The following is a 12,667-nucleotide window of genomic DNA, read 5'->3' on the forward strand; positions in this document are numbered from 1 at the left end:
GTTGAGACCTTTAGATTTCATTCTGCTTTATCCTGTCCAGATAATTTGTTTTACACCTGCCTAGGTTTTTGCACGCATCTGAATTTGCTCTGACTTTCCTATACTTTCAGTTTACCGTTACTACTGGATAGCTGACTGCCACATAATCAGTGTGTTTATGTGCACAACACATAAAACACCTGACACCATGTAAGCCAGCAACCTCACGACAGGGCCTCATGATATCATACATAAGGGCAACACGGTGGCACAGTGGTTAGCACTGCTGCCCCACAGCGCCAGGGATCCGGATACGATCCCTGGCTTTAGGTCACTGTCTGTCTCCCCGTGTCTGAGTGGGTTTCCTCCGAGTGCTCCAGTTTCCTACCCCACAGTGCTGGGTAGCTGCATTGGCCATGCTAAATTCTCCCTCAATCTATTTGAACAGGTGCCGGGGTGTGGTGACTAGGGAATTTTCACTGTAACTGTATTGCAGACTTAACATAAGGCAACTTGTGGCACTAATAAATAAACTTAAAACAAGTCTGCAGGTCTATCCAAAAGAGCACTAAATCACCTACGCCAGCTCTTTCCTCGTAATGTCACAGGTAAAACTACTGACGATCCATTATCCTGTCTGGGGCTGTGCAAGTGGGAGGTATTTTTGCAAATTCGGAGTCAAGAGTGACATAGAGTCATAGAGGTTTACAGCATAGAAACAGGCCCTTTGGCCTAACTTGTCCATGCCGCCTAGTTTTTACCACTAAGCTAGTCCCAATTGCCTGCATTTGGCCCATATCCCTCTGTACCCATCTTACCCATGTAACTGTCTAAATGCTTTTTAAAAGGCAATTTTGTACCCACCTCTTACTACTACCTCTGGCAGTGCGTTCCAGACACTCACAACCTTCTGTATGAAAAAAAATGCCCCCCTGGACCCTTTTGTATCTCTTCCCTCTCACCTTAAACCTATGCCCTCTAGTTTTAGACTCCCCTACCATTGATAAAAGATGTTGACTATCTATCGAGTTTAGAAGGTTGAGGGGAGATCTTATAGAGACATATAAGATAATAAAGGGGCTAGGCAAAGTAGAAGCAGCGAGGTTATTTCCACTTACAATGGAAACAAGAACTAGGGGGCATAGCCTCAAAATACGGGGGAGTCAATTTAGAACAGAGTTGAGGAGGAACTTCTTCTCCCAGAGGGTAGTGAATCTTTGGAATTCTCTGCCCAATGAAGCAGTAGAGGCTACCTCGTTAAATGTGTTTAAATCACAGATAGATAGATTTTTAATCACCAAGGGAATTAAGGGTTACGTGATCAGGGATTACTGTGGATTACTTGTAACAGACAAGTTGTTTTACATTGCATTTTCACATTTAATACAGCTTGTGTCAATTCTTGGATCAGTCTTTACTCTGAGACAGTTTGCATCATCGTCTGCTGCTTTTTGCTTGTCTATTCCCCATTTCCCTCTTGCTGGATTCAGACTGCATGCGTGGTTGTAAATTATGTTTACCACACACAGCCTCAAGCTGTGAAATCTTAAGGATGTCCAAAAGAAAAGTTCCCATTACCAAAACATCTGATTGTGTTTAAGGAATGCATCAGCAGATATCACTGCAATGATTGTGCAATGCAAAACAGCGATGGGTCTCTTGCTAACCAATATAATCTGTCCTTAAGGTCCCAGGGCCTTGCGCTGTACCATAGCACCACCTACAGCCAGGGATCATGCAATATGCATTCAGCCTCTGTATAAAGCTGCCGTACAGGCTGTTCAGATGGTTGTGCATATTTTCCAGATGTTGGTAACTCAGTAATATCTCTGAAGGGATACAGCTTTCAGCTGAGTCACAAAGAGGCGGCCTGACCTCACTTTTATTGGAGATGTCCAGCTCTCAGACTTATGAATCCCCAACTGTTTCAAATGCATCTCAGCTTTTTCTAACATGTAGCCATTCATTCCTGTACAAAACCTATACATTTCTGTACTGAAGTCTCTGTTAATTTATGTCTCATGCAGAATTGACTCATTCATTTGTTTCACCCCTGGGGAAAAGGGTTTCCAGTTCCTGAGGGCTGTAGTTTATGCTCCCTCGCCGGCCTTCCTCCTGCTGCTGCTTACCCACCCTCACCACTCCCCAACCTGTCCGAAATTTTATGGGAGGTATCGGGAACCCACCTTTAGACCTGCTGAATCCCTTAAATGGCCAATTAGTGGTGCTCACATTGTTTACCATGACTTGACTATATTTATGGTCAGCCATGGCATCTCCTTGAAGGTTGAACGGCATTCATCATTCCTAATGGGGTGACGTGCCTCCTGATAGCCATCTGTCATCTGTAAATTGTTGTTAACTTATTGTGTGTAAGTGAATACAATTAGCAACTTACCAGAGAGAGAGCATCGATACTGGAAGCGTGGGTCTCCACAAGGAGCTTGACCAGCCTGTTGTAACCATTTTGTGCTCCCAGGTGAAGGGGCGTCAGGCCAAGTTTGGTTTTGGCATTGACAAAGGCCTTGTGCCAGAGTAGGATATCTGAGATCTGATCATGGCCATTCTCTGCTGCCAAGTGAAGCCCAGCTTTACCATGCTGTACAACAAAACAAAAAGAACATGTCATTAAAGCAGTATTGCAGTACCTTGTATTTGAAATGTTAAACATCAAACAATACCAGATTCTTAACTTTAGAGGAGCGGTTCATTAAACCGTCAGCCAAATATTGAGATATTGCTCACTGAAGGTTGGCTGTGCAATTTTGGCAGCAAACTAGATCTGTATCACTGCTGTGTAGCATCAGTGCTAAACATATAGGTTGCAATGTTGGTAGAAGTTACATAGAGTCATAGAGCAATACAGCATGGACCCAACAGCACCAAGGGCACCCATGCCGACCATGGTGCCCTCCCATGTCTGGTGTCCTCCCCATAATAGACAACATAGTGACACTTAGACTAATTAATACAGTATTCAGCACTGTAAGAGCAAAATAATCACAATGTCCTGGATTTCTTTGTTTGACTAACGTGGTTTACTTCTAATGTAACTGTTAAATGCCCTAAAATGGGAATTGCAGTTACCTCGTCAAATACATCCACTCTAGCATGGTTTAACAGCAGTATCTTCACCATCTCAGTGTGCCCTCTCTCTGCAGCCAGAAGCAACGGGGAACAACCATTCTGAAATATAAGAGGAAATTCAGGAAATGCTTAATGGACTTGGTCATGAAGTCACAAAAGAGCTAAGTAATTATTAGGGATGGACATTTAAACTTGTCAAAGGCATAACTCCAAGTCTAAGGCTCTGAGGAAAGGAGAGAGTGTAGGAGCATTAGAATTTGGTCACAGGAAACATGTCGACATATTTCCACATTTCCACTCAGCCACGACTCAAACAGACATCATGACCAAACTCTTCAGGGCACTGGATGAATCCCATTTTAGAAATTAAAATGGTAGCCCGTGAGTACACATGATGTGGAGATGCCAGCGTTGGACTGGGGTAAACACAGTAAGAAGTCTCACAACACCAGGTTAAAGTCCAACAGGTTTATTTGGAATCACAAGCTTTCGGAGCGCTGTTCCTTCATCAGGTGAGTGGAGGGTTGGATTCACAAACACGGCATATATGGACACAGACTCAGATCTATTACGGGCAATTGGGACTAGCTTCGGGGTTTAAAAAAATGGGCAGCATGGACAAGTTGGGCCGAAGGGCCTGTTTCCATGATGTAACCTCTTTGACTCTATGACAGCAAGATAATGGTTGGATTGCGATTCTTAACAGGTAATCAAATCTTTACAAGTACAGACAATGCAAGTGGAGAGAGGGATAATGACAGGTTAAAGAGGTGTGAATTGTCTCAAGCTAGGAATAGTTAGTAGGATTTTGCAAGCCCAGGCCAAATGGTGGGGGTTACAGATAGAGTGACATGTCATGTAGACCATGTCATGTCATGTCACACCATTTGGCCTGGTGTCTATATATGCCCTGTTTGTGAACCCAGCTCTCCACTCACCTGATGAAGGGGCAGCGCGCCGAAAGCTCGTGCTACTAAATAAACCTGTTGGACTTTAACCTGGTGTTGTGAGACTTCTTACCATGAGTACACAGGCAGCCATTGAGTGCAAATCAATCCTCTCACTTGTAAACTTACAATCAGGGCAAACACTATAATGAACACTACAGAATGAAAAGTATGAAATAAAAGCAGAAAATATTGGGATAGGCTTGATGCAGATGGACTGCTGTGCATTTCCAGCATTTTAAAACATAAACCATTTCCTCACCATTACAACAGCAGGAAAGAATAAATCTCATTTACAAGGCACCTTTCATAACCTCAGGATTGCTGATATGAATGGCACTTTTTCAGGACCACACGGTGGCACAGTGGTCAGCACTGCTGTCTCACAGCGCCAAGGACCCAGGTTCAATTCCGGCTTTGGGTCACTGTCTGTGCGGAGTTTGCACGTTCTCCCTGTGTTTGCGTGGGTTTCCTCCAGGTGCTCCGGTTTCCTCCAGTCCAAAAGATGTGCGAGTTAGGTTGATCGGCCATGCTAAATTGGCTCTTAGTGTCAGGGAATTAGCAGAATGAATACGTGGGATGATGGGGATTGTTGTTGGTGTGGGCTCTGGCCTCCTTCTGTACTGTAATGATTCTATGATTCTATTCTATGATTCTTTCATGGGATGCGGATGTCACTGGCAAGGCCAGCATATGTTGCCCATCCCTAATTGCCCTTGGAACTGAGTGCTAGGCATTTTCAAGGAGCCAACCACATTGCTGTGGATCTGGAGTCACATGTAGACAAGAGCAGATTGGCAGATTTCCTTCTCTAAAGGAAGGACATCAGTGAACCAGGTGGGATTTTACTGAGACCAGCACCGGAATTCTATCGCCTTGCCCACCATGGAATCGGAGCGGGCGAGGGGCGGACAACGGAAATGTCCATTAACCTCAGGCGGGAATTTATGGTCTCGCTCAAGTGAAACAGTAAGATCCCACCCTAGCGTTCAATTCCAGATTGTATTCGCTGAGCTGCCATGGGGTTTGAACCTGTGCCCTTGCAGTATTAGCCTGGGCCTCTGAATCACTAGTCAAGTAGCATTACCACCAAGCCACCACCTCCCCCTTGCATAAGGTGACATGAACACTAGGTGACTGTCTAATGAGAATAGGCTCATTGTACCAATTATACTCCATAGTCTTCTCTTATATTACTTAGTCATTTCTTCGCACAGTATTTTAGAGGTTATCGGAAATAAAAGCAGCAAATTAGTACCATTACAATTTGACTATTTTTTCAGTCATAACAAAAGTAAGATCCCACAAACAGCAATGAGATAAACTACCAGATAATATATTTTAATGATATTGGTTGAGGGAATGAATATTATTACTTTAACGCTACATCATTTGATAGGGTAGAAGGGACATCAGCTTATCATTTCTTTTGAAAGATAATACCTCTGACAGTGCTGTACTCCCTCAGTCAGGTTGGCTTCTGAACAGGGATCCTATTGCTGATGTCACATGCTCACTGTGGAGTTAACATCTCAGCATATATTGTTGGGCTGAATGCCCAGTTTCTGAGCTGTACTTTATTTGTTGAGGGGAAACTCTGACTTCTGGCTTTCCTGCACTCTGCTGACTAACACCCAACCCGCTCCCAGGTTAAATGGCATTTAAGTTAAACTCCGGCTCACTGGGCCAGTTCACTTTGAATGGTCAAAGAGATAGGTTTTAGGGAATGTTGAAAGAGAAGAAAGGCAGACTGGTGGAGAGTTCCACCGCAGGGATTCCAGAAGCTAAGGTGGAGGCTGCTGAGGAGACCAAAGAGCAATTGTAAAAAAGTTTTTAAAAGTTTATTTATTAATCACAAGTAAGGTTTACATTAACACTGCAATGAAGTTATAGTGAAATTCCCCTAGTCGCCACAGTCCGGCGCCTGTTTGGGTCAATGCACCCTAACCAGCACGTCTTTCAGAATGTGGGAGGAAACCAGAGCACTCGGAGGAAACCAACGCAGACACAGGGAGAATGTGCAAACTCCACATGGACAGTGACTCAAGCCAGGAATTGAATCCGGTCCCTGGCGCTGTGAGGCAGCAGTGCTAACCACTGTGCCACCGTGCCGCCAATAAGTAAAGTGAGAGTTTAAAGTAAGGGGAAAGAAGTTGGGAGTGTACAAGAGGCAGAGGGATGCAGAGCTCTCTGAGGGTTATCAAGAGAGGGGGAGAAGAATTTGAATACAAGGACGTTTCCTTGTCTCCGGATGTTGCCTGACATGGTTGTTTCACTGTCAGAAGGCTTGCGAATAGAGTTGAACACTCATTACTAAACCTGCTTCTGATGTGCAGGGAAAGTCATGAATGAAACAGCCAAAGGGGACCCTTTACTAAGTCGCTCTGGATGATGTCCAGGCTTGCAATGGCCTCTAACAACCACAACACTTTCCTTTGTATCCAGTATGACCCCCAAGCCAGAAATGTTTTTTTCTTTACACCGACACTGACTTCAGGCTCGATCCTTGGTGCCATTCCAAATTGAATGTTGCCTTGATGTCAAGGATTGGGGGTCATGCCCCTTCCTCCTCTGGCATTCAGTTCTTGCATCCATCTGCGTCGAGGTCTTGACAATGGCTGAGTGGTTATGGAGGAATCCAAACCAAATACTGGACAACTGCTCATTGGCGAGTAGTCACATATGCAGATAATTGGGCAGTGATTTACAGAGTTACATTTATTCTGCTGATAAACTGTTGTCCTTTCTACCCTGTCAGGTGATGTAGCGCTGTAATAATAATATTCACTCCTTCAACCAATATCATTGGTTGAGGAAATGGCATGGTGGCACAGTGACTAGCGCTGCTGCCTCACAGCACCAGGGACCCAGGTTCAATTCCTGGCTTGGGTCAATGTCTGTGCAGAGTCTGCACATTCTCCCTGTGTCTGTGTGGGTTTCCTCCAGGTGCTCTGGTTTCCTCCCACAGTCCAAAGATGTGCGGGTTAGGTGGGTTGGCCATGCTAAACTGACCCTAGTGTCAGGGGATTGGCAGGGTAAATATGTGGAGTTGCGGGAATAGGGCTTGGGTGGGATTGTGGTCGGGGCAGACTTCATGGGCCGAATGGCCTCCTTCTGCACTGTAGGGATTCTATGAAAATAGATTATATGGTTATTAACGTCATTTGCAAACAGGGCTTACCTGTGCCAGTCTTGTAGCCAGCTGCACTGAAACTGCTTGGCTAGGAGCTTAGCTATTTCAGGTCTTCAATCATTCGGTCAGGATATTCCCAGGCCCAAAGCCTTCACTGTGTCAATGTTAAAGTTTACTTATAATTTGGCAATGGAGACTCATCCCCAACATCTAAGAAGATCTGAATAAAGCTCGAACTAGGCGGAAAAGTACCTTGGATTGTTTATTGATGACCTGTTGGATTCTGTTTGAGTTGATGTATTTCAAGATCTCAAGCAGAAGGTCTGCATTCCCCACATGTGCACAGTAATGCAATGGCGTCTCGTGTGTCTAGAAATCCAGCAACAAACACATTGCAATAAATTTACAAAGCCAAATTTCAAAGTTAAACCCCAGCAGCAAAAGTTTTAAAAGGCTAATTATCTGCCTATTCTTATTTGTTACAATGCCTTTACAGGAGACTCCATCTACTAGAGTGACAACCTTGGCCGGTTTAAATGGCCTTTTCTCTTTCCTACGGTTTCCTTTCCGTCTTCCCCTTTCTTCTCTCTAATATTATTTTAAACACAGAAACACTGAAACTAGAAGCCGGAGGAGGCCATGTGGGCCCTTCGAGCCTGTTCTGCCATTCATTATGATCATGGCTGATCATCAAATTCAGTATCCTGATCCCCCTTCTCCCCCCCCATATCCCTTGATCCCTTTAGCCGCAAGAGCTATATCTTCTTGAAATTATGTGTTTTGGGTCTCAACTGCTTTCTGTGGTTGTGAATTCCACACATTCACCACCCTCTGGGTGAAGAAATTTCTCCTCACCTCAGTTCTAAAATGTTTGCCCCTTATCCTCAAACTATGACCCCGAGTTCAGGACTCCCCCACCATTGGGAACGTTCTTTCTGAATCTATCCTATCTAACCCTATTAGACTTTACTTTTATCTATTGTAACCGTTTATTTTGTCTTCCTGCTTCTTTTCTTTTTTTTAACCATCTAATAGATTTATTAGATTATTTTCTCCAGATTTTGTTTCCAATTTATTTGTTCACAGGCTGTGGGCATCACTGGCAATTATTGCCCATCCCTAATTGCCTCTGAGAAGGTGACAGTGAACCATCTTCTTGAACCGCTGCAGTCCATGTTGTGAAGATGTCCTTTATTTTCAGACTCCACAGTGGTTTGATACAACTGAATGGTTTTCTAGGCTATCACAGTATTTAAGAGTCAACCACATTGCTCTGGGTCTGAAATGGCATGTTGGCCAGACCAGATCAGCCAAAGATGGCAGATTTCATTCCTTATCGGACATCAGTGAACCAGGTGGGTTTTTACGACAATCAAAAACAGTGTCATGGTCACCATTATTAAGGCTAGCTTTTTCATTCCAGATTAGTTAACTGAATTTAAATTTCACCAGCTGCCATGGTGGGATTTGAACCCATGTCCCCACATAATCAGCCTCTGGATTATTAGCACAGTGAAACGACTACACCAATACCCTACATTTTGGAAGTTGAAGCAATTTGGCATTCAGCTGTGCAAAAACTAGCTTCAGCACCTTCACACGTAAAGATATAAACACGAACCCGAGGAACCATCAACTGGTTAGATAGATCTGGTGTCTCCTTTTTTTTAAAGAGTTATAAGCATGTGGCAGAGGCTGTACTTGCCTCACTGGGGTGTTTAGCAGGATATTTCAGTTCCTGATTAAACTTTATCCAAAGAGCCTATTCTATTCTGCTGTACGCATTGGCAGGTTTGTGATACAGTGCACTTCACCTTCAATGTATCTCAGATTTCTAAATTGATAATCAGCATGGTAAGAGGTTGACTTGAGAAGAGGCCATTCAGCCCATCAACCCATTCCTTTCAAAATCCTTTCAAAGAACAAGATTTACCAGGATGTTGCCTGGTATGGTGGGAAAATCGTATGAGGAAAGGCTGAGGGGCTTGAGGTTGTTTTCGTTAGAGAGAAGAAGGTTAAGAGGTGACTTAATAGAGGCATACAAGATGATCAGAGGATTAGATAGGGTGGATAGTGAGAGCCTTTTTCCTCGGATGGTGTTGGCTAGCACGAGGGGACATAGCTTTAAATTGAGGGGTGAGAGATATAGGACAGATGTTAGAGGTAGGTTCTTTACTCAGAGAGTAGTAAGGGCGTGGAATGCCCTGCCTGCAGCAGTGGTGGACTCGTCAACGTTGAGAGCATTCAAGTGGTTATTGGATAAACATATGGATGATATTGGAATAGTGTAGATTAGAGGGGCTTTAGATTGGTACCACTGGTCGGCGCAACATCGAGGGCTGAAGGGCATAAGTACATAACCTCCTAATTGTGAATCCACCCTCTTACCCAAGATCTATAAATGTTCCTTAACCACTGAAGATCTACTAATATCTTTCCAATGCTCAACTCATTAAACAGTAAATTTGGCACATCTGTGACTCTTGGCATGTGTTGCTTTTTACGCCTGTTTCCTGAGTCTGTGCTTCTTCCTCTTTCTCTGTACATCGTAAAATGTCTCACAGGAAAATCTTTCAGTAACAATGCCTCTGTCGCTTTAACTCCGAGTGTACCAGCTAGTTTCCGATTGTTAATTACCAGCTTTGTTATTGCCGTGATGTCGGCTTCGTACTCCATGAGAATTTTAACAATCTGAGTGTCTTCTTGCTGAAAGTGAATCACATCTTTCTTAATCTCAGCTGCCAGGTGCAGGGATGTTTCTCCATCCTGGACAAATCAGAAGCAATTCTAAAGTTAACAGCGGTGGAAATAACCACATCCAGTTTAGCCTAGTTTGCAAACGTGCGTGCTTAAAGATTTACTTGATATGAAACACACTCTGAATCTCATTGGTTACTTTCTCATCTCCTAAGGACTTGGGCTGGAATTCTCAGTCTCACTACCCCCCATCCCAACTGCCGCTGCCTGTGAGAATGAAGAATTTGGCGCTCGGCCAAATCCCCGTGCACAGCAGCGGGACCGGAAAATCCCAATGAGGTCAGAGAATTCCAGCCTTGATTTTGTTGCCTGGAGAGAAATGTGAATAATGAACAATGAAAGGATTTACCAGGATGTTGCCTGGTATGGAGGGCGTTAGCTATGAGGAGAGGTTCGAGAAACTTGGTTTGTTCTCACTGGAACGACGGAGGTTGAAGGGCGACCTGATAGAAGTCTACAAGATTATGAGGGGCATGGACAGAGTGGATAGTCAGAAGCTTTTTCCCAGGGTGGAAGAGCCAATTACTAGGGAGCATAGGTTTAAGGTGCGAGGTTTAAAGGAGATGTACGAAGCGATGTTTTTACACAGAGGATGCTTGGTGCATGCAACTCGCTGCCAGGGGAGGTGGTGGAAGCAGATACGATAGTGACTTCTAAGGGGCATCTGGACAAATATATGAATAGAATGGGAATAGAGGGATATGGTCCCCGGAAGGGTAGGGGGTTTTAGTTCAGATGGGCAGCATGGTCGGTGCAGGCTTAGAGGGCCGAAGGGCCTGTTCCTGTGCTGTAATTTTCTTTGTTCTTTGTTCTAATTGCTTTAAATCTCGCACTCAGTATAAAGCACTGGACTTAACAAAATGTTTCTCTTCAGTCAACTAATCTGTTCTCAAATGAGATAATGGTTCTGGCGAGGATGATGTTGAAACCTATTCTCAAGCAGGATTGTAGCAGAGTTTTCAGGACCAGATTGCTGAAAAGGGCGAAGAGTGGAGGACGTTTCTTTATCAAGTAGCAAGAAGTTTCCTATCTACAAAGCCTTAAAAAGTGTAATTGTTTTAGTGATAGCGAGGGGTGAGATTTCCCCCTTTCCTTAATTCAATTTTTAATTGAAATTTTTTTTTGTCTTAATGTGCAGGCTTGGTGGGCCGAAGGGCCTGTTCCTGTGCTGTACTGCTCTTTGTCCTTTATAAAGATTTCCGGCATCGCTCACTGTCCTGGGTTCTTACCTTGTTCTCCTGGTTGACACACGCCACGGCCTCGATGCGGCTCCTCTCATTGGTCAGGTAGTTGAGGATTTCTTCCACAACACTGGCGTGGCAGTGTCGGACTGCAAGGTGCAACGGATTCTCACCGGCCTAAACAAAGGAGCAACGATCACCGGCTTAAAAGCAGAGCCCTGCTGCTGATCCACACCTCGAATAACATTCCCGGTGCTCAGGCTGACAACCAATATCAAACCCTCTGACAACTCTGCACTCCACCATTTCTAACCTCTCGTGAGCCCCACGCACCTTCAGTGGTTTAGGCTCCAAACAACTTCCTTCCTTAAACCTCTTCCTTCCTTACCTCTTTTCTTTCTTTAAGATGCTCCTTAAAAGCTACTCCTTTGATCTTCTTTTAACAATTGATTAGCTTTCAAGTCTCGTTTGATAATTTGTGAAGGACCTTGGGATACTTCTAAGGGGCTATATAAATGCAAGCTGTTGTTGATATGCTAAGTTCTCTTGCAATACTCAGTCACTGAAAGTACTAAACATTTATTTTTACATTGGAATGTGACTTTTCAACTTGAAAGAGAATATGCAAACTGTGCTAAGTATTTAAATGTGCTGCGTTGTTGGAGAATTCAGAACCTGAATATATTTTGCTAATTTTTAAATATTTGTTCACGGGATTTCGGCGCCACTGGTTAGAACAGCATTTATTGCCCATTCCCAATTGTCCTTGAGAATGAAATGGTGAATTGCGTTGAGCCGCTGCAGTCCATGTCATAGATCATAGAATCCTACAGAGCAGAAGGAAGCCATTTGGCCCATCGAGGCTATACCGGCCACGATTCCACCCAGGCCATATCCCCATAACCCCATGCATTTACCCTAGCTAGTCCCCTGACACTAAAGGACAATTTTAGCACGGCCAATCTGCCTAACCCACACATCTTTGGAGTGTGAGAGGAAACTGGAGCACCCGGAGGAAACCCACGCAGACACGGAGAGAACGTGCAAACTCCACACAGACAGTGACCCAAGCCGAGAATCGAACCCAGGTCCCTGGCATTGTGAGGCACCAGTGCTAACCACTGTGCCACCGTGCCACCCGGTGCAGGTATGCCAACAGTGCTGTTAGGAAGGGAGATCCAGGATTTTGACCCAGTGACATTGAAGTAATGTGAAACTGTTTTGGAGTTGGTATACATTATAGAATGATAGAATCCCTACAGTGAAGAAGGAGGCCATTCAGCTCATCAAGTCTGCACCGACCACAATCCCACCCAGTCCCTATCCCCATAACCCCCACATATTTACCCTTGCTAATCCCCCTGACACTGGGGTCAATTTAGCACGGCCAATCAACCTAACCCGCACATCTTTGGTTAGAATCATAGAACCATAGTGTGATGATCCTCAGGTTAGATCACTACCAGTCAGCTCTCCTCCTCAAAGGGGAGAGCAGCCTATGGTCATCTGGGATCATAGGGGAGGTGATGGCCGAGTATTATCGCTAGGCTATTAATCTAGAAACTCAGCTAATGTTCTGGGGA

General features: G+C 44.4%; 1 protein-coding gene across 1 annotated transcript in view; it reads right to left on the bottom strand.

Moving 5' to 3' along the window:
- trpn1 (transient receptor potential cation channel, subfamily N, member 1) overlaps positions 1–12,667 on the bottom strand; it is a 252,128-nt gene that overhangs the window by 56,893 nt on the left and 182,568 nt on the right. Inside the window, exons 13-17 of the mRNA XM_078216993.1 lie at positions 11,133–11,261; positions 9,784–9,912; positions 7,399–7,515; positions 3,067–3,165; positions 2,378–2,578 (exon numbers count right to left, since the gene is read on the bottom strand). Coding sequence (XP_078073119.1) covers positions 2,378–2,578; positions 3,067–3,165; positions 7,399–7,515; positions 9,784–9,912; positions 11,133–11,261 — 675 coding nt within the window. The remainder of the gene's footprint in view (positions 1–2,377; positions 2,579–3,066; positions 3,166–7,398; positions 7,516–9,783; positions 9,913–11,132; positions 11,262–12,667) is intronic.

Source organism: Mustelus asterias, chromosome 7 (assembly GCF_964213995.1).
Source record: "Mustelus asterias chromosome 7, sMusAst1.hap1.1, whole genome shotgun sequence".
Classification (NCBI taxonomy): domain Eukaryota; kingdom Metazoa; phylum Chordata; class Chondrichthyes; order Carcharhiniformes; family Triakidae; genus Mustelus; species Mustelus asterias.